Source organism: Nycticebus coucang, chromosome 3 (assembly GCF_027406575.1).
Source record: "Nycticebus coucang isolate mNycCou1 chromosome 3, mNycCou1.pri, whole genome shotgun sequence".
NCBI lineage: Eukaryota > Metazoa > Chordata > Mammalia > Primates > Lorisidae > Nycticebus > Nycticebus coucang.
In genome coordinates this window covers 26,544,748-26,572,118 of record NC_069782.1, presented here as the reverse complement: position 1 = coordinate 26,572,118, position 27,371 = coordinate 26,544,748, and the positions used below count along the sequence as shown (strand labels likewise).

Sequence of the window (27,371 nt, the reverse complement as noted above, 5' to 3'; positions counted from 1 at the left end):
AAAAGTGATTAAATACATTAAAAATTAGTACATTGGGAAAGGTACCTTTTGAGATCCTGGAAATGTTTTTACCTTGATCTGAATGATGGTTACTAATATATATACATCTGTAAAATCCCATATATTTGCCTGCATGTATGTTTTACTTTGAAAAATAATTTTTTAATCACTGCATTAAATACTGACAAAGATTACTTTGCTCATTCTAAGGAAAATTTCTTTTCCTTAGGTCATATCTATTTAATTTTTCTATAGGTATGTATTTGCTTTTTTGTCCTTGCCCAGCTATGCTTGAATGATCTGTGCCAAGAACAAGTCCTCATTTTTTTTTTTTTTTGTAGAGACAGAGTCTCACCTTATGGCCCTCGGTAGAGTGCCATGGCATCACACAGCTCACAGCAACCTCCAACTCCTGGGCTTAAGCGATTCTCTTGCCTCAGCCTCCCAAGTAGCTGGGACTACAGGCGCCCGCCACAACACCCAGCTATTTTTTGGTTGCAGTTCAGCCGGGGCCGGGTTTGAACCCGCCACCCTCGGTATATGGGGCCGGCGCCTCACCAACTGAGCCACAGGCGCCGCCCACAAGTCCTCATTTTTTAATCTTAGAGACAGGTAGGCACAAGTAAATGGATGTTTACTAGAAAATTGTCTCCTTAAAGTGTTTTTTCTTTTATCCATTTCAGGAATTAGAAGCTTATGTAGATGATATGGACATAGACAATGATTTCAAACAAGGTGATTTTTATTACTTGTCTCAAGAAGACAAAGAGAGACAGAAGCGTGAGCATGAAGAATCCAAGAGGGTACTGCAAGAATTGAAATCTGTGCTGGGATTTAAAGCTTCAGAAGCAGAACGGCAGAAGTGGAAGCAATTACTGTTTAGTGATCATGGTAAGCACTGATTTTAGAATAAAAGGTTATTTCAATGTAGGAAATCCTTTTTTTCCTTCAACCATAAGTCTTATTTTAGCTGTGGACTTATGTGGCTTTAATTTTAGGCAGCTACTAGTAAGTATAATATTTTTTCTTTTAGAGATGAGATCAATTTGACCAATTAAAAAAAGTAGGTATGTAGTTACATTGGGAATATAAAGTCACATTTTTTTGTCAATTATCTAATTTTTTACTAAGTTTGTTTTACAATAAATGGGCAGTGTGTTGAATGATTTGGGATTTTTAAATGTTCTTTTCAGATTTAATGAATTTGAGATACTAAAGTCAGTTCTGCATATGTTAAAATATTAAAAAGACCTCAGCGAAGCACAAGATTAATAATTCCATTTTCATTATTTTCAAAATAAATTCAGACCTACCATTTAGACATATCATGAGAGTTACTTAGTTTGAGCATTTCAGTAGATGAGAGAAGTGGAGGTGATTTCTGTGCAGGCTGTCTCCATACTCTTGATTTGTGCAAAGTGGGATGGTCTCACCCTTCTTTTCTTCAGGCAAACTTCCTGGGTGGCAGGGGAAGGAATGAGAGGAACCTGATACTTCACAGAATCAACCTAGCTAATTCCTAGTTGAATTAATGCCTGTGGGATTCTGAGAAGGGAAAGTGAGACTTCCCTTCCATTTTACAGTATATATGTACACTTCCCTTCCCTTCCCTTCCTCACTAGAAGTATATAGATTAACTATACCTTCTGGAAGTTTCTCCTTTCTTCTTTTAGGAACTCTCCTGTTCTCCTCTGTCCAGATCTACATTTCCTTAGTTTTATCTTTCCTTTTCTTCCCACAAGCCCACTTTATGGCCTAGGTCCCCGTTTTAGACTGTACTCGTGCTATACAGTAGCCTCTTAGCTGACTTTCACTGTCAGTACTTTTTTCTTACAAGCTTTTCTTCTAAGGCTAAGCTATCAAACAGTGCATTGTTGATAGCTCTATCTTAAAACCTATAGTGGTCCCCATTTCTTATCCTACTAAATCTAAACTCCTTTTCCTGCTTTCAAGCCTCTTCATCATAAGAATTTATCATATGTAATTGTTAATATATTTTCACTATTTCTAATATGAGTTTCTTCTTCTACTTGTGTTTATGGAATTAGACTATAGTTCTACGAATTTGCTATTTTTATTTATGAAAATATTCCTGCTATCCCTTTTATAAGAATTCTGTCTTCTCCACCAGCTCTGCCAGTTCTCCTACCACTATAGACCTTTATGGTAGAGAGACATTGTAGTGTAATACAAAGCAAGTCTTGAGTAGCAAAGCATGTAGCAGAGAAGAGAAATGATTAAGAACTTTCCCGTAGGCTCAGCACCTGTAGCTCAGCAGCTAGGGCACCAGCGCATATACTGAAGCTGGCAGGTTCGAATCCAGCCTGGGCTTACCAAACAACAATGATGACAACTACAACCAAAAAATAGCTGGGCGTTGTGGCGGGTGCCTGTAGTCCCAGCTACTTGGGAGGCTGCGGCAAGAGAATCTCTTAAGCCCAAGAGTTTGAGGTTGCTGTGAGCTATAATGCTATAGCACCCTATCCAGGGTGACAGCTTAAGACTCTGTCTAAAAAAAAAAAAAAAGAAAAAACTTTCCTGTAACATCCTGTTCATATATTGATGGGGCCTACACAAATCAGAGATAAATGGTATAATGTTTTAGGCACTATTGTTTTCTATGTGTTCACTTTTTTTTGTTTCTGTAACTAAATTACAGTCTCCTTAAATAGGGGCCATGCTACCTTCACAGCATTCATTCAGCAAATTATTCATTCAAGAAGTTGTTATTGAGTACTTGTTACATGCCAGGCACTGCTTACTGCTGTATCCCTAGCACACAGATCAAGAGACAAAAATGCCTACCCACCAGAGTGCACGCTAAAAGGCAGACTTGACCACTATATAATTCATCTACATAACAAAAACCTATCTGTATCCTCTAAATCTATTGAAATCAAAAATTAAAATAAAAAAAGAATGCCTACCCTCCTGGAGGCTTACATTCTAACACACTTGTCAATTAATCCTCTCACTACACAGATTGTATCGCCCATTCAATTAGCAATAATCGTGACTAGCAATCAACTTCTACATGTTACATTCTTTAAGAGCTAGCAGATTTATAAACTAAAAATGAAAATAGCATTATATATAAACTTGTGTCCTTTTCTATTGTTTAATATTTTCTTCAAAATTATCCTATTTTGACATTATGGGCAAAGATATATCAATGAGAGAAATGTGTCTCTTTTTCAGGTATGTGCTTTTGATACAGTTTGCATTGGAAAAGGCAATAATACTGTTTTAGTTTGTGAAAATAAATACAAAGCTGCTGATACCATAGAATGCTTTTTCCATGAAAAATTTCAGTACATCTTCCAGAGTTGTTTTCATCTCTGCCTACAGGGGTAAAGTCCGAATGGAATTAGAGGGGGAAATTCTACACTGGAACCTGCTGTGGCCATTTTTTTCTGTTGTTGCTGCTTCTCTAGTGGAGTTACGGCAGCTTAGGGATGTTTCTTGGAAATGGACATGTTTTCCAAAGTATTTTTTAAATACACGCCAGATCTTCAAGAAGTACTTTGTTTTCATCCGTCATGCTTCATAATATATTGTATTGTACTAACCCCTCATGCTGGGAGGAGAGACTGCCTAGCAAGCAACCCACTGCCTACTAACATCAAGAGGGGCTAAATAAAACTTCATTTTCCTTGCAAGGACAACTTCTACCGTATGGATGTATATTTATGTATTATATTTTGTATAAAAGTTGATCGTAAATGCAGATTTTATTTTATTTGTATTTTTCTGTGGCATTACAAAATGTGTAGACGTTATAGCTTTACTTTCATTAGGGTCTTGTTAGGTGGTTGGCAAGTAAGTTGAATTGTATGTTGCATTTTTTTTCCCATACTGTTTTAACTTGTGTGTGTGTGTGTATGTGTGTGTATATATGTATACACACACACACATATATGCTGAAGATATGATTATTATTTTGATTACATTAGGCCTTTTATCTAACGTATTATCAGTGAAAAACAGCCTGCTTATTCTTTAATACAATGGTTCTCTTATTCTTTAATACAATGGTTCTCAGACTTTGCGATGATGTATCAGTCAAGAGGAAGGTTTATAAAACATGGTTGGTCCCCACTCTGAGAGTTTCTAATTCATTAAGTCCAGGATCAGGCCCAAGAATTTGCACTTCTAATATATTCCTAGGTAACGACTGATGCTGTTGGTTTAGGGACCACACTTTGAGAACCACTGCTTTCATATTTTCAATAAGATAATATGTGAGGTATTTTAAACATCTTTATCTGACCAGGCACTTTGAGAGGCTGAGGCTGGAGGATTGCTTGAGCCTAGGAGTTCAAGACCAGCCTGGGCAACATAATAAGACTCCATCTCTAAAAAAAAATATTTAAAAATTAGCCAAGCATGGTTGTACATATCTATAATGCCAACTATTTGGGAGGCTAAAATGGGAGGATCACTTTAGCCCAGGAGTTTGGGGCTCTAGTGAGCTGTGATCACACCACTGCACTGCAGCCTGTGTAACAGAAGGAGACCCTGTCTCTAAGAAAAGAAAGAAAAAAAAATCTTCATCAAATCCCTATCTGATTTAATTTCTTAGGCTTTTTTGTCTCTTATAAAATTCCCTGGATGTATAAATTTATATTGATTAATTGATTTTACTAGAAAGTTTTATTTATTTATTGTTCTTTTAAAAAATACTGGGAGTTTAAATTGGATGTTTAAATCATTGCTAGGTCCTTAGTTACTATTTTTCTTTTTTCTTTTGTTTGTTTTTTTTTTTTTCTTTGAAGCTGTGTTGAAATCCTTGTCACCTGTAGACCCAGTGGAACCCATAAGTAATTCAGAACCATCAATGAATTCAGATATGGGAAAAGTTGATAAAAATGATACTGAAGAGGAAAATAGTAAACCCTCCACTACTGACAATGAACTAAGTAGGACTGAGTATTTATGTGAAAACCCTGTAGAGGATGAAAATAAAGACAATTCTACAAATGAAATCCTCCAAGGAGCAGAAGAAAGAATGTATTACCAATGTGAAAGCGAAGGTGAATCTCAACAGGCAGATGGCGGTGGCCTGGCCGCTGCCCCACCAATTTGCAGGGACTCATTACAGCTGTCTATCAAGCAGAGGCTGGCACGGCTACAGCTGTCGTCAGATTTTACCTTCACTGCTGGCCTCGCCGCAGAAGTGGCTGCTAGGTCTCTCTCCTTTACCACCATGCAGGAACAGACTTTTGGCAATGAGGAGGAAGAACAAATAAATGAAGAAAATAAAAATGACATAGAAGAAAAGTAAGAACCAAGATTGACATGAAGTGATTTCAGATTCCTTTTATGAAAGTGTTTAGCTCCAAGACTGGAAAGGGAAAATGAGTATAAGTTTACTATATATAAAGCTAAGTTGTGAATTTACAGGAAGAACCCTGGTTTGAATAACTGATCTGAAATTAAGTAGTTACCTGTAAATGGCAGATCTGTTAGGAAAATAAGAGAAAGGTAAGGGCTCTCTTGAATAAACTGTTTTATTTGTGGCACAATTGATCAATCTTGGGAATTCTTTAAGTATTTTTAATAAGAAATGAATCATCATTTCTTGCCAGAATTTGCTACCATAAGATAATTGGGATAATTCTGTTACAAGAACATTAACATTTATTATGAGTCCTTTTTACTGTATTCTTGCAGTTAATAACTGCAGTTATTATGTTAATAACAAGTTGTTTGTATTTTATTTTTGTTTATACCAGTCTTCAAACAAAGATACAGGTTCTGAATAAAAAAAATTAATTCATACAATTGATGTGTGCTGGGGTTTGGAACTAAAAAGTTAGTTTCAAAAGTATTTGGGTTGTGACATATTTTTTTTTATTTCAGTAACGTTTATTTAAGCCAATTTATCCATAATTTTGTCATTTCAACATGTAATCAGTATTTTAAAATTAATGAGACATTTTACATTCTTTTTCATATGAAGCCTTCAAAATCTGGTGTGTATTGTGTACTCACAGCTTATCATAATTCAGACTAGTCATATTTCAAGTAATCAAGGAGTCACATGTAGCTACGGTATTGGACAGCACAGGTCTAGTGAAAAGAACAAATGATAAACAAGATAAATAAGTAAAACAAGCCAAATATTTGAGGGTGGTCAGTGCTGTGGAGGAAACTAAAGCAGGGAAGGGAATAAGGAGTATTGGGTAAGAGCCCCTTTGACATCTGGTCCACTCTTAAGTCTGGGAATTTCACTAAGGCCAAAGATCTTGTAATGCCCTGGGAAGCAGGGGGAGTCTGCAGCGGTGTTGAATCTTACAGTGGGCGAGAACTGAGAGGCAGCATCGTGCCCACGCCCTGCCAGGGGAAGTGACCTATTTCTTATGTTTCCTTGATGATGTGTGTATTTTAGTAGTTAATTTTAAGATATCTTAATGACTTTTTAAAAGAAGAGCATTGTACCATTTTAAGAATTACACTTTCAATGTTTTTGTTTATTACTTCTTCCATTCTTATTGCAACTAAAAGAGATGATAACAAATGAGATCCCTATAGTCCAAGGCCAGGCCCCCAATTTAGCATAAAGTTCTTTGTATCAGTTTGCCTAGAGATGATTGGGTGCCACTATCACACACTGGTGACAATGCTGCTGTTTTCTAGCCCTGTCCACCTTAACGAGATTCAGGAAACATCATGCCAGCTTCTTGGGACATTTTCAAACTACCTCTTGAAAGAGACTGTTTTACGCATTGGCCAATCTCATCTGTTTTGTGTTGTGATTACATTTTTCAAAGAGGGATATTTTTAGAAGTATACTGTTTTTGAAACCTGTAACTCCTATGCACTGACATAGGGGCTATACCTCAACTCTTAGCAATACCCTACAGTGGGCCTAACTTTACCACTCAGAAACAACTAGATTTTAAGAAAAAAATATCTTCTCATACTATACTTGACTATTATATTCTTAAATAATATTTACAGTTATTTAAATTAGTTTGCTGACTTCATTTTTCCTTGGATTTAGAAGTAATTATCCTCCTAAACTATAACCTTACACAGAAAGAATTAGAGTTTAATAATTTTTAATTCTTTTATTATATTTTATTTTTATTACACCACTTTTGGGAAATGTCTTCATAATATTGGATCAGTTTTATTCAATGTTCTCTAAGGTGATACTTTTTAATTTTGAAAGATTGAATAATTTTAATCAGGAATTTCTAGTCTTTTAGGCTGGTCGGTTTTATTCACTAGTTATTACTTAATTCCATGAAAACTCTACTTGTTGAAATTACAATATTTAATATAACAATCTTAGAATTTTAATTGAATATTCTACTTACATGTAGTTTTCATCTTTTAAAATACAGTATTTCTAATTTAAAGTATTATCGTCTATGAAAATTTCTTAACTAATTTTCTCTTATTCTAAGTCAGTGTTTCTCAGTTGTTTTAGTGGGGTACTTGCATCAGAATAAACTGGAATTTTTATTTTTTAATGCATATTTTAAGCCACAGTCCCAGTGATTTTTACTTGGTCATTTTGGAATGAGACCTAGGTAATGTTTATGCCCAATAAAATCTAAGAATCTCTGTCTAGGACTTTGTTCTTGCAATGAACACCTTAGGAAATATAAACAGACAGGCCAGTGCAATACAAGTAGGTATTTTTTTTTATTACTTTTCTAAGAATATTTTCCTTTTTTAAAATCAGATTTTGACTTTTGTTTTCCTTTTAAAACTATTTATTATTATTATTCAACATAAGTGCTCCTTTCAAAAAATGTATTGATCTAATTTGGGGAGAGTAAAATGTATTGCCTCGTTTTAATAGCTGCCATCCTATATCCAGAAGCAGCCCTCTGGAAAAAACATTTCATGGGGAAAACTTAGAATTGTGCTTTCCAAATGTTATAATATTATTTTGACAGTATAATTCTTTTTAGGAGTAGCATCCTGATAGCTTCCACCCCCTACTCCCCCCCCCCGCCCCCTGCAGTTTTTGGCTGGGGCTGGGTTTGAACCTACCACCTCCAGCAGATGGGGCCCGTGCCCTACTCCTTTGAACCATAGGCACTGCCCTATCCTGATAGTTTTTAATGCAAAGATTTCCCTATTCTGTTCTACTAGGACAAACCTACTAGTTAATGGAAGAATGCATTTGAGAATCTATTTAGGTCACTGTCACAGACAGGATTTTTACCCTTTGTCTACCTATAGTAGGAAAGTCAGTTTAAACTTCAATTTTCTTAAAAAAATATAATAGTATTCTGATTTACATAATAAAAATTATAAAGCTTTTAATGTTAAAGCAATAAAAATAATCAACTTCTGATACAATCTACAAAATTGTAAGTCGTTGGAGTGTTAGTCAGGAGAGATCCTACCGATCATTTCATTCTGGTGATTTTGACTCTTTCCATCAGTAATGTAAAATAGGAAATATTTTAACAAATCATTAGGAATCGTATGGGAATAAAAGTTAACCGATTTGGTTTAATCATAGTATACAGTATTTCTATACCCAAACAAAACAAGGAAACAAGAACTAAATATCCTAAGACTTAGGTATAGTTCAGCTAAATCATTCTTTGAACTAACGTAGATACTATACTATGAATGACAGCCAGACAAAGCATAAAGATTTATTCTTCCAATTCTCTTTCTAAGAATGTATCTATGCAAATCACACTTTACATTAGTAAATGAAGCTGCATTTTAGAAGAGAAAATATAGGAAAAATTGCTGACGTACAATAACTATTTGTCATCATTGACAGGTGTTAATTTTTCAGCTAAGGCAAATCCTTTAATTGTGAAATTTAACATTTTGCTAAACTAAGTATACTTTCTACTTCACTTTTTCCAGAGTACATATAATTTAACTTTTTCTCTATCATCTGTAAGAGTATCAGTTCCTTCCATAATGTGATAAACAGAAATTCACCCCCAGGGGCTACTAATCACATGCCTCTTTACTACATGAGCTCACATTGCTATGCTTTTTGAGTTATGTCTGTTTTTCACAGTTTCTTTATCTTCCCTTATAATCAGCTGTCACTTTTGCTGCTGTCTTGTGTGCCTGCCTCCTGCAATAGGCCCCTAATTTGCTGCTTCCAATCTGCCGTGGACTGAGAAGCCAGATTGCCAAGCTTGCTAAAATTGTGTCTAAAATAAGAGTAAGTAGACTGAAAGAAGGCTAAGGGGCTTTCCTGTCAGTAAAGTGCATGGACTTTGTGGTGACTGTTCGTCTGCTTAGCATTCTTTGGTTTGCCCTTTACCTAAGAACTTGCTAAAAATACTTGGTAGAATATGTGATTGCCATATATTTAAAGTATTAATTCACTTTTTATATATTGATGTGTCTAGGATTCTCCATTAATGAATTCAGCTGTAAAAGAAAATTTTACTATCATCTTTGTATAAATCATTGTGTCTATTTCAGGAAAACGTCAAATATTTTGTTCTCATTAATTGTTCTTAGTATAGGACACAGATTTAAAACTTACAGCGTTATAAATATAACTTCAATTCTATTCACTAAGACTTATGGTCTAGAACTGTTTGAATCTAAATATGGAATTTACAAAGAACTGGCTAACTTGAACATCTAGGGAATGAGTCATTCTAGATATCCCAGTTTCCTGTAGAGACTAAACCTCTTTTAGCATTAAAATTTTTTTAAATAATTTCTAAAGGAAATCTTTATAAAATTTATATGCATCGCTTTCTTCTTAAATAATATATGAAAAGCATTTGTTTCATATCAAAATAGTTGTTAAGGTGAGTTGTTATACTCTACTAGACTAATTAGATGCTGAGAGCCGTTTGTCCCTGTACTAAATGGTTCTGCTGTGCTTGTTTTAGCTTTCACGTCTTTGTTTTTAAACCATTGTTCTGATTCCTCCATTTATTTCACTTTTTGCTCTAGTGTGCCTGTGATAATAGCATTTCTCCACCTTCATAATGAATGCGCCTTCTGATCTGCTGTTGCTTTGGAAACCAGATGACTAAGCCAGTTAGAATTATATATAAAGTAATAAGAGTGAATAGACCTGGAATAAAAAACAGAAAAAGCAGATTATGCTTAAGTGAATGGATTTTGTGACAGTCATTTCTCATTGCTTATTTCACTGCTGTCTTTAACATGTGAACGTACAGAACGCTACGCATGCTCTCAAAATAATAGGAACCGTTTCGTTTCCATACTTCACTAGCTCTAAAGTTGGTTCTATACTGCAGTTCTTCAGCGCTGATTAAGACTGGTCCACTCAAGTTAGCTGTTTCTATAGTATTTTCTATTTGAATTGGATACCACATACTATTAAGAATTTCTTTGGCTTTTGGTTTTTGTTGTTTAGAGAGTAATATATCTTCATTTCCAAGACATGAAAAGCGTAAGCCCTGAAAAATAAGAAACCATTCATTATTGATATCACAGAAGCATGAGAAATAAACAATGTTTATAGACTCTAGGCAATTGTACTATAAAAGATTTATTTTTTTGGTTATACTACTTTTTTAACACATTATCTTTATTTTTATTCAACTAAAGGAAATATACGTTAAAAGCTTACCAATAATTATCAATGTTAGATATAATGATATTGACAGATATTTGAATGACTAAATTCCCATTGTCACTATATTTGGCATGTTTAAATTATCATTTAATATGTTAAATATTCAACTGGATGACTTTCCTATCTAGAATGAAAAGTAAACCTGAAATTTGCACGTTATAATATTTGCAAGGAAAATTAAAATCTCTCTGAAAGCGGATATGCTAGCATCAAACAACTTATTTTTACCAACATGCTGATTATGTTTAGTGACCACATATTGATTCATGCTTCTGTCTCATACAGAATAATTGGAAAATCAGTCTGTTCATGTTATGACCATGTCTCATAGTCAGCTTTTAGTCATCCATGCTAATGGAAGGCAGCTATGATATAATAATTATAAAAAATAAATTATCCAAACCATTTGTTGAGTTGAGACTTCCACTACAGAAGAGAGAGTCACGATGCCAAACCCAGGATGATGATAGGAGAAGCTTCTCTTTGAGTATAGTTGTGAGAAGAAAGTGATTCTACTCATTGTGATTGCTATAAACCAAAAAGAGGATGAATTGATTTCAGGATTCACTCATCAAAAGTTCAGCAGGAATAAGGAGGAATTGATATTGTGGATATCCTAAAATGTGTGATAAGTTAAAATGCATGTGGTATTTTAAAATGCTATTCATTTTAATGTATTTTAGGTTGCCAAGCATGAAATCAGTTTTATTCCTATGTGTTATTTCATTTAGCAACATGTTACTGCAATAGAATAGTATTTAAGCTATGTATACTTCTAACTTCACTATTTTTAAAAATGGGTGTACTTTGTGAGATATGGTTATAGAAATATTATTTCTTGGGATAGGAAATCCTCACGCTTGTAATCCTAGCACTGTAGGAGGCCAAGCTTTGTGGACGGCTTGAGCTCACAGGTTCAAGACCAGCCTGAGCAAGAGTGAGACCCCGTCTCTAAAAAAATACCTGGGCCTTATGGTGGGTGCCTGTAGTCCCAGCTACTCTGGAGGCTGAGGCAAGAGAATCCCTTGAGCCCAGGAGTTTGAGGTTGCTGTGAGCTATAACGCCACCGCATTCTACTGGGGGCAACAAAGTGAGACTCTGTCTCAAAAAAAAAAAAAAAAGAAATAATATTTCTTCTCATTTATGTCTTAAGGGTTTCTTAAAGTGAGGGAAAATTTTACTATTTTAGGCTCTATGTTTTTCACTTTTATAACATTTCCTAAAGGTTGGCTGCCACCAAATAAGTTTATTATTTTTTCTAAAATTAAATCATGTCTTTTTACAAGTGTATTATTTTATAATATGCAAAACAATTATATATCCTTTCCTCCTTCCCAAGTAAATTCTTAAGAAAATTAACTTGATTGCTATATCTAAATATGTTCTGCACTTTTATTACACCAATCTGTACCTTCTGTTCATACTACAACTTAAATAGTACTTACTCAGGCGCAGTACTGGCATCTGACAATGTACAGAAGTTCTAGAAATGTTAATCCCATCCCTTTAAAGGTTGGTGTATGGTCCTGATACAGACCTGGAGGTTCATGTGGGTGAAAAGCCCAGAAGTCTACCTGAGCTGAAAGGACTCCCAAGGAGTTTGGTTTTGTTTGGGTTTGTTCTAGGTATGGTCCCAGGGATCCCAGATCAAACCAGGCCCCTGGGCCTATCCTAGAACCAACCTAAACTCGCGCATCATTCCTGGAACACCAAGAATGTGAAGACTGAAGATAACCTGAGGCTGATGTTCACCAAGATTCATATTTATTTTTGTATGTGTGCCTACATTTTAGGAAGAATTGGTTGATTAATCCTTCTAAAATTAGAGGGATGACATTTGGTAAAAAGTCTTCTCAGACAGACTGACATTATAGTAATTTCTAACAGTAGAAATTCTATATGGTTATTATTAATCGCCAGTCAGGAGAGATACTCTTGTGACTTCTATTATCAGATCTCTATTTTTAGCTGAAGCAATTTAGCCATAAAAAAATCAACCCCTCCCCCAGGAAAAATCTTCCCCTCAAATTCATGATTTCTGTTTTCTTTTTTTTTTTTTTTTTTTGGCCGGGGCTGGGTTTGAACCCGCCACCTCCGGCATATGGGACCAGCGCCCTACCCGCTGAGCCATAGGCACCGCCCAGATTTCTATTTTCTTAAACACTCTGTATATCAATCTCATTTTATTGAATAATTGTTCATAGTTTGTGAAAGGCATTTGGTCATTGCTTTCTGGCTCTAAAGCTAAGTGATTTTGAACTCTTATTTCTGGAGATTAATGTCTTTTTCTTTTAATCTGTTGTTGAATCTGCCACATTTTAGAGCTCACTTTTAGAAGTTCTACTATGGATAATGAAAACAAACAAGGATGATATAGTAGAAATGGGTTAATGCCTCACATTTTACATCAGTATTTTGCAGGAGATTTGCAGTAGGCTTTTCAATTTGTGTTCCTTGCTGCTCTGGATTTTTAAAATATTCTGACCTAGTTGATTTATCACATGGCCTCTTATCATAACTGTGGCATTGCTATAGTCCCATACATGTTTTTCTATTTAATTTAGAAGACAAGATTTCTGAAAAGGCATGCAAGGATCCCAAATCCAAAAGTTATGGTGAATAATGAAAATGTACACTTTTCATCATCCTGGCTTCTGCGGTTAGTTCAAACCATGTTTGAAATAATTGCAGACTCATCAGAAACTCCACACGTGAAAGGAGCTTGACATTGTGCTGGTCCTCCAAACCTTATCACACCAGCAAAACTGGGTCCATACAGTCATCCTTTAAAATAGGACCGTAAGCCTCTTGAGTTTCACTCTGAAGAGCTCAGCTATGAAGTTAGTTCTATACTACATTCATCACATGTGTAGATGCTTCATCACATAATTGTTATTTTTGCCTTTTAAATCTTATTATGTTTCTTTCTCATTGTTTTCCTTTCCACACAATGTTTTCCTGGGAACATAGTTAACTATATTTCTCAAAGTGGCCTGAAATGATATATTCTGGGGGCCTTTGCACTCTCTCTCTCTCTTTTCTCTTTGGCACAGAATCACTGTATCTCCCAGGCTGGATGGAGTACCATAGTCTCAGCCTTGCTCACTGCAATTTCAAGCTTCTGGGCTCAAGAGATCCTCTTGCTTCAGCTTCCCAAGTAGCTGGGACTATGGGAATGCACCACCATGCCTGGCTCATTTTTCTATTTTTAGTAGAGACAGGGGTCTCAGTCTTGCTCAGGCTGGTCTCAAACTCCTGAGCTCAAGTGATCCTCCAGCCTCGGTCTCCCAGAGTGTTAGGATTACAGGCATGAACCACGTTGCCCGTCCTGCACTCTCCTTATTTATTTATTTATTTTTGTATTGTTGGGGATTTATTGAGGGTACAATAAGCCAGGTTACACTGATTGCAATTGTTAGGTAAAGTCCCTCTTGCAATCATGTCTTGCCCCCATAAAGTGTGACACACACCCAAGCCCCACCCCCCTCCCTCCTTCCCTCTTTCTGCTTCCCCCCCATAACCATAATTGTCATTAATTGTCCTCATATCAAAATTGAGTACATAGGATTCATGCTTCTCCATTCTTGTGATGCTTTACTAAGAATAATGTCTTCCACGTCCATCCAGGTTAATACAAAGGATGTAAAGTCTCCATTTTTTTTAATGGCTGAATAGTATTCCATGGTATACATATACCACAGCTTGTTAATCCATTCCTGGGTTGGTGGGCATTTAGGCTGTTTCCACATTTTGGCGATTGTAAATTGAGCTGCAATAAACAGTCTAGTACAAGTGTCCTTATGATAAAAGGATTTCTTTCCTTCTGGGTAGATGCCCAGTAATGGGATTGCAGGATCAAATGGGAGGTCTAGCTTGAGTGCTTTGAGGTTTCTCCATACTTCCTTCCAGAAAGGTTGTACTAGTTTGCAGTCCCACCAGCAGTGTAAAAGTGTTCCCTTCTCTCCACATCCACGCCAGCATCTGCAGTTTTGAGATTTTGTGATGTGGGCCATTCTCACTGGGGTTAGAGGATATCTCAGGTTTGTTTTGATTTGCATTTCTCTAATATATAGAGATGAGGAACATTTTTTCATGTGTTTGTTAGCCATTCGTCTGTCGTCTTTAGAGAAAGTTCTATTCATGTCTCTTGCCCATTGATATATGGGATTGTTGGCTTTTTTCATGTGGATTAATTTGAGTTCTCTATAGATCCTAGTTATCAAGCTTTTGTCTGATTGAAAATATGCAAATATCCTTTCCCATTGTGTAGGTTGTCTCTTTGCTTTGGTTATTGTCTCCTTAGCTGTACAGAAGCTTTTCAGTTTAATGAAGTCCCATTTGTTTATTTTTGTTGTTGCTGCAATTGCCATGGCAGTCTTCTTCATGAAGTCTTTCCCCAGGCCAATATCTTCCAGTGTTTTTCCTATGCCTGCACTCTCTTTTAACACTGTTAATTATGAACATAGAAAATAGGAATAGTGAACTGTTTAAAGAGTTAAGGCTTATGTACTAAAGGGTTTTTATTTGGTAGCGACAGAGTATCACTTTATGGCCCTCGGTAGAGTGCCGTGGCATCACACAGCTCACAGCAACCTCCAACTCCTGAGCTTAGGCGATTCTTTTGCCTCAGTCTCCTGAGTAGCTGGGACTACTGGCGCCTGCCACAACACCGGGCTATTTTTTTTTTTTTTTTTTCAGTTTGGCCGGGGCCAAGTTTGAACCTGCCACCCTCAGTATATAGGGTTGGCGCCATACCCACTGAGCCACAGGCACCGCCCCAATGCTAACGGTTTTTTAACTATTTCTTGAATTTGGATACTTACTGGAGTTTCAAACTTTTATGTTTTTTAATATCATTTCAGAATATTTTTTCAGAGGTATTTTCATTTTTACTTTTTGATCACTTGTGTTTTATATATTAGAACTATATTTCCTACCCTACCTGAAGACTTGAGATTATAACCTTTTTTAGGAGATTAATTTTGTATGTTTTTTAAATTACAACTTAAAAAAAAATACAAAGTTTACCATCTTAACCATTCTTAAGTATACAGTTCTTTTTCTCCATAACTTTTTCATCTTGCAAATCTGAGACGCTATACCTATTAAACAATCCCCATTTTCTCCTTCCTCACAGCCCCTAGCAACTATCTTTTTTTCTACTTTCTGTTTCAGTGAAACAAATTATTTCACAATTCCACTTCATATGAGTGGAATCCTATAGGCTTTGTCTTCCTGTAACTTAACATAATGTCCTCAGGGTTCATCCATACTATAGCATGTGATAGGATTTACTCTTTTTAAAAGCGGAATTATTTTTCATCATTATTATTTACCACTTTTTTTTAATCCATTCATCTGTTGGTGGACATTTGAGTTGTGTCCACCTTTTGGTTATTGTGAATAATGCTGCTATGAATATGAGTGTGCAAGTATCTAACTTTTTTTGATGCAGTACTTTCTATAATCACTTTTTGTATTTTATCACATTGAATTTTTGTCAACCATTTTAAAGGATTTTACAGGAACCCAATTGTAGTCTTACATATGTCTGTATTATTGTTCCTCTTGAAGATGACAAAATCCTTAATAAAGTCTGTAGTTCCTTATATCTTTTTTGTCTGTACTTTTTTATTATGATGTTTGCAACTTGAATCGGAATGGCCAAAAAATTCATCTCTTTTTAAAAAATGTATTAATATAACAAAAAAGGGCATATTTCAGGGAAAGTCTTTGATTCACTAGTCCAAGTTTTATTTATTCATGTAAGTGCCTCACATGATAATTTATCAGAGCAAAAACAGCTGAAGTTTAAAAGTTCCATTTTTGCCACTCCCTGAGACTGTCAGCCATTGGATACATTCTAAGTATGTTATATTTTTACTTTTATGTCCTCCCTGACAGAAAAAATACACAAAGAAGGACGTTAACATCCAATGTTATTTATTTATTTTGAGACAGAGTCTCAAGCTGTGACCCTGGGTAGAGTGCCATGGCATCATAGCTCACAGCAACCTCCAACTTTGGGCTCAAGCCATCCTCTTGCCTCAGTTTTTCTATTTTTAGTAAAGCTCGATTTTTCTATTTTTAGTAGAAACTGGGTCCTGCTTTTGCTTACGTTGGTTTCAAACCCATGAGCTCAAGCACTCCACCCTCCTTGGCCTCCCAGGGTGCTACGATTATAGGCATGAACTACCGCACCCAGCCAATGGATCATACTTTAGTGAGCTGGTTGAATTGAGTTATTGGATTGAACATTCCTATATTTCACTTTGGGGAATACTCATGGGAACTCCCAAATGGCTCTGTAGACTAAATGCTGGTTAAAGAGAAATGACCTTCCTTGAACTGAACTTTTAAATAAGCCATCTCTTTCCAGAAAAGATTTGAGACAGGAATACACATCCATACAGGCAATTTTTGAAACTTGGCCCTTGTCTGGGATTTTCTAATTAAAAGGGTAAAATAGGATAAGGAAGATATGTGTAATTACCAGATTCTGAAGTCACTGGGTAGGAAATACCCCATTTGGTAATCATTCTTCGTCTTCACAATTTGCTTTTGAAGGTCTTTACAGGATGTGCTATAACCATTGAAAACAAAGTTGGCAAATAGTAATCTTCCCCGAATGTACATCTGTAAAGTTAATAGGACATTTTCAGAATCTGGTCATAAAAAACATTGAAAACAAAGTTGGCAGATAGTAATCTTCCCTGAATGTACATCTGTAAAGTTAATAGGACATTTTCAGAACCTGGTTATAAAAAAGGTAGTTCTGTTAATTTAAAGGAAAATCTTCAAATGTGTCCTTATGAGAAAGTGTTTGTATGTATACACATAAAATAGTCCTCACATGTACTCCTAGAACCTGAATATATTGTGTAAGGATAAGAAAACAGGCTCAGTAGTTTTGCACTCACTAAGTGTCAGAACCGGTATCCTAACTAGATAATTAGATCCTGAAAGTTCCCAATATCTGTTCTTAATCATTATAAGCTGCCTAGTTAACCAACTCATTTTACAGCTAACTGTTAGGAGACGTACAAAGCCCAGGAATTTGTCAGTCACCAGACTTGAGTTCTAGATGAAACTACTTCTTTAAAACTCAGGAAAATCATTTAACCATATTGAGCCTCAGTTTCTTCTTTAAAGGAAAAAAACATTAATTATGATTTATGAATTAGACTAGAACTCTAAAAGCCTTCCATTTCTAAAATCCCCTTTCTTAATAAAGATGTACAACTCTACTGTGTAAAACCAAGTTTTTCTTTCTGTTCTAACGTGCAAAAGAGCTTATTTTGAGGCACAATGAACACCTTAGAATATTCAACTTTTAGAGATTAGACAGAAGGATACGAAAAGATGGCAAAGGACAGAGATAATAGTTTAAAAAAAAATTTTTTTTTTAAGTATAGCTGGTTCCAACACAGAACTTAACACTGCTAACAACAGAGTATACATATCTGGGACCATCTATGTAGCCGTTGCTGGCCGGAATGGAGGTTTTTGTGGTTTCTTGATCCAAAATGCTTGGTATTTATCCTTTAGCACCTATGTCGATTAGCCATGAAGCCATTTATGTAGCTTAAACTTAGAAATTAAGCTACAGGGCGGCGCCTGTGGCTCAGTCGGTAAGGCGCCGGCCCCATATGCCGAGGGTGGCGGGTTCAAACCCAGCCCCGGCCAAACTGCAACAAAAAATAAAAATAGCCGGGCGTTGTGGCGGGCGCCTGTAGTCCCAGCTACTCGGGAGGCTGAGGCAAGAGAATCGCTTAAGCCCAGGAGTTGGAGGTTGCTGTGAGCTGTGTGAGGCCACGGCACTCTACCGAGGGCCATAAAGTGAGACTCTGTCTCTACAAAAAAAAAAAAAAAGAAATTAAGCTACAATCCATGGGTAATGATAGCAAATGACAAGGTTACAATACAGAATATGTATGTGAATATAAGATCTGAAGAACTTACCAGTGACATAAGGATGACTTTCAGTCAGTATTATCCCTATAAATGAATGTGTTATGGTTTTACAACTGGGGGAAAAGGTATAATTTTAAAAAATGGATACGTTGAGAAGTTTCATTCTTATTTGGAAGGTATATTCACACATACAAAGATTTCCCTTCTGTATACATTCAAATTGCTATTTCATTTTGGCCTATTTCCCAGGCCAAACCTGGGACCTAGAGTGTTCGGTTCCTACAGGAATAACTTGTTCATAACACGGGCACATGTTAAACTAGAAAAACACCTTAACTTTCTATCATCCCAGAGGCCAGGATATGACCAGATCCAGTACCAAAATTCTAAGTTTTTCCTTAATGATGTTTTGTTAAGTTTGCATTTTTTTTTATTTTTTTTTTTTTTGTAGAGACAGAGTCTCACTGTACCGCCCTCCGGTAGAGTGCCGTGGTGTCACACGGCTCACAGCAACCTCTAACTCTTGGGCTTACGCGATTCTCTTGCCTCAGCCTCCCGAGTAGCTGGGACTACAGGCGCCCGCCACAGAGCCCGGCTATTTTTTTGTTGCAGTTTGGCCGGGGCCGGGTTTGAACCCGCCACCCTCGGTACATGGGGCCGGCGCCCTTACTCACTGAGCCACAGGCGTAAGTTTGCATTTTAGTCGAACTTCAACACCTGGAATAATCTAATCCAGAGAGGTTCTCAGCATTATACCAACCAGGACCCCTGATATTATTTTCAGCATGGGCCCCATATTTTGAAGGATTTCTGTCTACCACAAATCCATATTCACAAAAAACTGTGATTTGTGCATATATATATTTCCACTGCCCCTTTTTAAAAAATCAACCAAAGTCATAGTGGCCACTCAGAGTTTGCGTACCATAAGCCAAGCACTGTTTTTGGGGCAGTGAACAAAGTTTCTGGCCTTATTGAATACGAAAAGAGGGAGCCAGACAATAAATATACATGAGGAGACAGGTGATGGTAAATGCTATACAGAAAATAAAATCTAACAGGAGGACTGTGGAGGATGGAGAACCTTGACATGAAAGTGAGAGAACCAGTCCAACAAATACCAGAGAGAAGAGTTTTGCAAAAGCAGTACCTTGGCTGGGCAGGTGGCTCACACCTGTGAATCCTAGCACTTTGGAAGGCTGAGGCAGATGGATTGCTTGAGCTCAGGAGTTTGAGATCTGCCTAAGCAATAGTAAGAATCTGTCTCTACTAAACATAGAAAAACTTAGCCAAGTGTCATGGTTGGGTGCCTTTAGTTCTAGCTACTTGGGAGGCTGAGACAGGAGGATCACTTGAGCCCAAGATTTTGAGGTTGCTTTGAGCTATGATGCCATGGCACTCTACCCAGGTTGACAGAATGAGACTCTGTCTCAAAAAACAAAGAAAAAAAAATTCCAATCTGGGAAATGTCAGCCTTTTGGATGGTGTTTAAAGTCATAAACCTGGGTCAGAGGACTAGGAACATTGAGATCCAAACCCAGCCCAGGCCTGCTAACCAACAATAACTGCAACAAAAAAAATAGCCAGGCGTAGCGGTGGGTGCCTGTAATCTCAGCTACTTGGGAGGCTGAGGCAAGAGAATCACTTAAGCCCAAGAGTTTGAGGTTGCTGTGAGCTGTGATGCCACAGCACTCTACCCAGGGCGTCTTTTTTTGAGACTGTTTCAAAAATAAAAAAAGAAAAGAAAGAAAGATGAGGCCATTTGTATATCTTCTTTGGAGAAATGTCTGTTCAAGTCCTTTGCCAACTTTTTGAATTGGGTTGTATATTTTTGTTGTGAGTTATAGTTCTTGATATCTTCTGGCTGTTAATCTCTTATCACATATTTGCTCTGCAAAGTTTCTCTCGCATCCTCTGGGTTGTATTTCCACTCCTTTGACATATCACTTGATGCAAAAATGTTTTTTAATTTTGCTGAAGTCCAGTTAATTTTTTCTTTTGTTGCTGAGTGTCCTTATGTTTTTCAAAGAAGACAGTAATAACCACCTGATCCATGGGCTTGTTGTGAAGATTAATTAACACATGTTAATACACATAAAGGGATAGTACCGGCCACCAGCAGCGCTCCCTTAGTGTCAGCTGTTATCCAGGCTAAGCGTGTAGCATGAAACCCAAAGGTCAAAGGGGTAAAATTAGCACATGTGAGAGGGAAGGCCAGAGGAGAAGAGGGGTTCATGAAGAGCGTGATCAACAGCATGAAAGATTGCAGAGATGGTAAAAACAAAGTAATTTAGACACGGCACCTAAAAGATTAGGCAGTGGTGTGAGAGGGACAGATGCCAAATTGTACTGGGTTGAGAAAATTTGCTAGGCCCTTTCTGGTTTCCAGGGCCAGGTCTCCTGCTGTTTCAGCTCTTAGGATCCTTCAAAGCAAGACTGAAGGAGTGAGGCTTTGCAGAAAGAACATTAGATTTGGAGTCAGAACAACCAGATTAAGTCTCTGGTCTTCCACCACTTACCCTCCATGATCACCTCCCAGAGCTCCAGCTCCTTTACTCTTAGAGGCCTATTTTATAAGGCCATTTACAGGCTGCAGTGAAGGATAAGCATAACAGTAAGCCATTAATTATTAAATGCCATAATCAGTGACTTCTTTCTGACTCTTTACCTTGTCCTAACATTTTTAACACTGTAGTTCTTCTAGCAAACCAGGTCCCACCAGGCTCAGACACCTGGGAAGCAGAGTATTCCCATCTTACAGATAACTGGCTTATAGGTTTGCCATGGTGCTAGGATGAGATTAATACACATAAAATGCTTTCAATGATATTGGCTGCTGTTTTATTCTAATGGAAAGTTTTGGCCTGGTTGTTAGTAATGCCTCTGTCTTTGAGTCCACGTCCTGGGCCACTGCATTCCTCCTAGTCTGTGAGGTCCACCAACTTACCCAACCTCAGCCATTGCCATAAGAAGCAAGGGCTTATACATAACATTGAACATACCCAGGGATCTTTTTGTTCACTCTGTTTTGGTTGCAGACATAAGAACACATGTTAACTGATTTGTGAGTACACAGAAGAAGTTCTGTTCAAGAATTTCATCTGCTGGTGAGTAAACAGAACATGATGCTCCTGCTGAGTTCCTCCAGCTACCAAAGCAGAGATGTTTTCAATGGAGCAACTATGTGCAGTCCTGATCCCTTTCACCCTTACATACCACATTTCAGGGCAGGATGTAAGTCATATCAGATTTATTTAGTCTGGTTTGTACCCTGTTGTCTGGCTCCTGTGTATTTTGTGTTAAGGTTTATATCTCCTTTTGATTTATGATATTATCCTAAGATAACCTCAGGAAGAAATACATTTTGAAAATAGAGGGTGGCCATAAAGTTTGGCCATCCTGTTTAATAAGAAGAAATTCTATAAATACCTGAATGATTTTTTTAAAAACCAAAATCGTGGGCGGCGCCTGTGCCTCAGGCGCCAGCCCCATATACCGAGGGTGACGGGTTCAAACCTGGCCCCGGCAAAACTGCAACCAAAAAATAGCCGGGCGTTGTGGCAGGTGCCTGTAGTCCCAGCTACTTGGGAGGCTGAGGCAAGAGAATCGCTTAAGCCCAGGAGTTGGAGGTTGCTGTGAGCTGTGTGAGGCCACGGCACTCTACCGAGGGCCATAAAATGAGACTCTGTCTCTACAAAAAAAAAAATAATAATAAAATAAAAAATAAAAACCAAAATTGCTATGATTTTTATAATATTTTACTTATTAATAATGGATGACAACACGTAGAAAGAATATTTAATTCAATACACACTTATTGAGTGGCCTTCTTTGTAGCAGACATACCACCCTATAAGTATCCATATTTTATAGATGAGAAAAGTAGTTCCAGTAAGTTAGCTATCTCAAAAGCCCAAGTCTCTTAGCCAGAAAAAAAATAATAGATTAGGTTCTTTAAAAGGGCTCTTTGACTTCATTAAAAAAAAAAAACAGAACTATATCTTACAATATTTTAAAGAGATAGGGTCTTGCTATATTGCCCAAGCTGATCTTGAACTCCTGGCCACTGTGCCCAGCCTAAGTTTGAATTAGGAGTTTGTTCTGCGTATTTAGTCAGTTTTCTCTTTCCTGCACACAGGAGCATACATCCACACATGTACTTTTATATCTGTGTGCACACACGTGTGCATGGGAATCCTAATTACTAGTTTGAGCAGCATAACAGTCCCCCACGGTCTTCATTTAATTTAATCATAGGATCCATAAAAGAAGTTAACCAAATAGGCAGTTAATTCCTCTGTGTATTGTTCACTCACACACTAAAACTATTAATCTCATTGTCTGACACTCTCTCGAGTGTTGAAATTCCTTATTACTCATCATGTTGATGTTAGGATTTTATAACAAAAGCACTGTGTCAACTAGAAAGGTTTTCTTATTATCTACTTGGGGGATCCAGTCCACTTCGTATAGTTGACTCTGGTGAGAGATTAACTATTGAAACCACGCCAGTTATACCCCATTGTTCCAGGAATTGAATTGAGTGGAATTTAAAGACTTTTCCAAACAACTCAAACCAAGCAAACACTCCCTGATTTGCTCTCTCAAATCAAATATATTAGCCCAGGGTGACCAAATATTGACTGAATGACTGAATGAAGGCCAAGAGCTTCTAATTCCCTCTGTGGTACTTATACTTAACCTCAGTGAAACTTCCCGAGAGGCTTCCTCAGAGCAACACTTCCGGCTGAGAACAGAAAAGGAATATGTCTTAGTACAGTAACTTGAGTCCTCCAGAACACTCCCTGCTCAAGGACACTAAACATCTCATTTACATAAAACCAAAGTGGAGACAATTCGCCCCCCTACCTGCCCACACACCATGCCCTAACACTGCCAACAGACATTTATGTTTTCCATTTTGGACTATGACCAGAATACCTGGGTTCACATCTCAGCTCCACTCCTCACCTGTGTGACCTTAAAGCCTCAGCCTCCTTACATATAACTTGGAAACAGTAACATCACCTCATAGAATTCGGTATGTCTCAGAATATAACATTTTCCACTGGGTTTCAAGTATCTATCTTTACATTGGGAAATTTCTGCCTTGCAGAGAGGCTGGGTTTTGCCACAGGCTGGACAAAGGCCTGGTTGGTAAGCGAGACAAAGCGAAGTAAAAGTTTCTTTTCAAAGGGATGCTGTGTATTGATTCACTCAAGCAAAAGATATTTATTGGCAGTCTGCTTGTTTTTCCAGGCATTTTCCTGGGATGTAGGAATGAACAAAATTGTAAAGTCCCTGCCCTCAGTGTGTGTGGGGGGAGGAGGGGGGAAGTGTCAGACTATAAACCAGAAGATGTGTAAGACCAAGTAGTGATGAGTGCTCAGAGCCAGATAAAGTGGGGTGGAGGACGGAGAGTGAAAAGGCTGCTCTTTTAGGTAGAACAGAAAGGGAAGGCCACTGAGGGGGTGACCTTCCTCTAGAACCCTGGTTATGTGAGACAGTAAGCCATGTGAGACAGTAAGCCAGCCAACTGTCTAGAAAAGAACCACTGCCAGGGGACGCAGGAGGCGGGAAGGCTCTGAGCTGGCAACCGAGGAGCCAGAGAGATGTAAAGTTCTTGTGTTCCAAGAAAAAGCTGTGGGACTTTATTTCATGTGTGATGAGTAACCATGAGAGGGTTTTGAGCAGGGGAATACTGAAATATGACGTTTATGGGGATTATGCTGGTTGCTCTGTAGAGAACAGCCGAGGGGTTAAGGAAGGAGAGTCAGGAGCTATTTGGCAAGAGGTATGATTCTTGGAGGGGTGAGATGGTGGGTTTGGTCATATTCTGCATGCATTAGGAAGGCAGAGGCCACAGGAATGACGGATCGATTGCAAGAAAGGTCTAAAGAAAGGTAAAAGATTTATTTACTTACTTTTGGACTGAGTAAAGTGGGAAGGGGACGTTACTTGAAATGAAGAAGGCATGGGTGTGGGTGAGGGAGATATAGAGTTCTGCTTTGAAAAGTAAATTTAGCCAGAGTGAGATGTTCAATAGTCCACTGGAATTGAGAAACCCAGGCACACGGCACATAGAGGTATTTGTGTGGGAGTCACCCACATACTGATGGTTTTAACACATTAACTGCCACACTAGAAAGAAAAATCTTCCTACAACATTTTATAATGAAAATAGAACAGGGTGGCACCTGTGGCTCAGTGGGTAGAGCACTGGTCCCATATACAAAGGATGGCAGGTTCAAACCCAGCCCCGGCCAAACTGCAACAAAAAAATAGCCGGGCATTGTGGCAGGCACCTGTAGTCCCAGCTACTTGGGAGGCTGACACAAGAGAATCACTTAAGCCCAAGAGCTGGAGGTTGCTGTGAGTTGTGACATCACAGCACTCTACTGAGGGCAATAAAGTGAGACTCTGTCTCTAAAAAAAAAAGAAAGAAAGAAAATAGAACAAAAACTTTGAAAACAAAACAATCCTTTTCGATTTAATAAAAATTTTTGTTTTTGTTTCTGTGAGTTATATGTAACTCACATGGTGCTAGAATCAATTTTTACACTGCATACCACGAGTTCTTTGTGACTCATGACATACTTAGTGAATTTGTTTCTGAGAATTAAGTCTTTTATCAGACTGTAAGTATTCAGTTGTGTCTGGAGGAGCCCTTGGGTGGTCCTGGATGATGACCTCTGAACAATGTCATGTTGGCACATACTATCATACTGATTTCAGTCAAAGAGCTGCCAGGCAAACGTTCAAAGGGAAATGCACAATTGGAAACCATGGTAATCGAAGAACACAGACCAGGACTGTGGCTCACTGGGGCAGGCAAGTTGCAGCAGGGTGATAGGAAGTGGGGGAAACCAGCCAAGTGACAGTGAAAACAAAACCAGACTTTTCACAGCTTCACAAGGCTCCAGGCTCAAAAGTATTGTGAGTTAAATACAACTCACATAGCAGTTACTGCGCTAAAGCCACAGGACTGAGTGAGGTCATCTAGAGCAAGTAAAGATGGAAGAGAAAACAGACCTGAGATGAATTATTCTAATCTCTTCCTAGATGCCCAGCAAAATGGCTCTCTCTTCACTCTGGTTGCATATAAAAATCACTTCAGGGGCTGCTAAAGAATAGACTCACCCAAATCTACTGTGTGAAAATTGTCAAAGGGTAAAAGCTGCTGTAATTTTTGTTTGTTTTGCAGTTTTTGGCCAGGGCCAGGCCTGAACCCACCACCTCTGGTATATGAGGCAGAGCCCTACTCCTTTGAGCCATAGGCGCTGCCCAGGCTGCTATAGTTTTTAATGAGTGCTACCAGTGGGCAGCCAGATTTGTGGACTACTGACCTAGGAAGATTTAAGATGGAGAGGGAAGGAAAGGCTGAGACTTAGGTAGTATTTTTAAAAATAGACCAGGGCTCAACAGAACAAATGTACCCATTTAACCCTCTACTTCCACACTCAGACATACACACACAACCTCTACCAAACCTTTACTATCACCATCACCAGTCAAAATCTTTTTTATTTTTTGTTTTGTTTTGACACAGTCTCACTTTGTCTCCCTCAGTAGAGTACCATGGTATCACAGCTCACAGCAACCTCAAACTCTTAGGCTTAAGTGATTCTCTTGCCTCAGCCTCCCAAGTAGCTGGAACTACAAGCGCCTGCCACAACACCCAGCTATTTTTTGTTGCAGTTGTCATTGTTGTTTAACAGGCCTAAGCTGGGTTTGAACCCGCTAGTCTCGGTGTTTGTGGCTGGCACCATAACCACTGTGCTATAGGTGCTGAGCCTAGTCAAAATCTTAAAAGAATGAGCTCTAGGGCGGTGCCTGTGGCTCAGTGAGTAAGGCGCCAGCTCCATATACCAAGGATGGCCCCGGCCAAACTGCAACAGAAAATAGCTGGGCGTTGTGGCGGGTGCCTGTAGTCCCAGCTACTCAGGAGGCTGACGCAAGAGAATCGCCTAAGCCCAAGAGTTAGAGGTTGCTGTGAGACGTGATGCCAGGGCACTCTACCCAGGGTGACAAAGTGACTCTGTCTCTTTTTTTTTTGGCCAGGGCTAGGTTTGAACCTGCCACCTCTGGCATATGGGACCGGCACCCTACTCCTTGAGCCACAGGCACCGCCTGACTCTCTCTTAAAAAAAAAAAAAAAAAAAGACTGAACTCTACACTTGCAGGTGAGTATGACTCTCCTTCCCTGAAAATACCCTCACCCCTTGTATCCTTCGTTCCACATCCATGAATTCAACTAGTGGTGGAAAGAAAATATTTGGGAGGAAAAAACAATAAAAACTAACAATGCAATAACTAGATTCATACTCTTACAATAAGTACTTACATTGTGTTACACATGTTAAGTAATCTAGAGATAATTTAAAGTATATGGGAGGGTGTGTGTACGTTATATGCAATACTATACTATTTTATATAAGAGACTTGAGCAACCTTGGACTTTGGTACTGAGAGTCCTGGAACCACTCTCTTATGGATACTGAGGATGACTATAAAAATAACTTAGATAGTATTTATTTGTTGTATCATATGGCAGCTTTGTATACATTTTCTCATTTGAACGTAACATTTCTTATCTGAACATACATTCTCACACGAACCCTGTGAATAAGAGCTAAAGATTCACCTTTACTTAAATTAAGTCCAGCCATCGGATTCAGGCCCTGTTGGTATGCTAACTTGTTTAGTCCTCACAACATTTGAACAGTAGAGGTAGGTGATTATCTCCCCAATCTACCGATGAGGAAGCTGAGACAAGCCACAAAAAGAAGTGGTAAATTGGGGATTCTGTTAGGCCTAGACTCTAATGGAAAAAACACCAGTTAAGACCTAGCAAATTTCCAGACTGCAAACTTTAAGAAAAATGGGATGAAAT

At 38.0% G+C, this 27,371-nt stretch overlaps 1 protein-coding gene and 1 long non-coding RNA gene across 3 annotated transcripts in view; one reads left to right on the top strand and one right to left on the bottom strand.

Annotated features, from left to right (window-relative positions):
- Window positions 1-5,784, top strand: part of VEZT (vezatin, adherens junctions transmembrane protein) — an 87,441-nt gene extending 81,657 nt beyond the window's left edge. For both annotated transcript variants that reach the window (XM_053585588.1, XM_053585589.1), the window contains 2 exons: window positions 684-891; window positions 4,776-5,784. In XM_053585588.1, coding sequence (XP_053441563.1) covers window positions 684-891; window positions 4,776-5,284 — 717 coding nt within the window. In that variant the 3' untranslated portion in view covers window positions 5,285-5,784. The remainder of the gene's footprint in view (window positions 1-683; window positions 892-4,775) is intronic.
- Window positions 5,785-5,898: 114 nt separating this feature from the next.
- Window positions 5,899-24,618, bottom strand: LOC128582071 (uncharacterized). The gene is made up of 6 exons (XR_008378978.1): window positions 24,403-24,618; window positions 23,181-23,225; window positions 20,998-21,068; window positions 17,058-17,200; window positions 10,968-11,092; window positions 5,899-10,385 (listed from the first exon to the last, which is right to left on the bottom strand). It is a non-coding gene; the product is annotated as an uncharacterized LOC128582071 (long non-coding RNA).
- Between the last annotated feature and the right edge of the window lie 2,753 nt (window positions 24,619-27,371).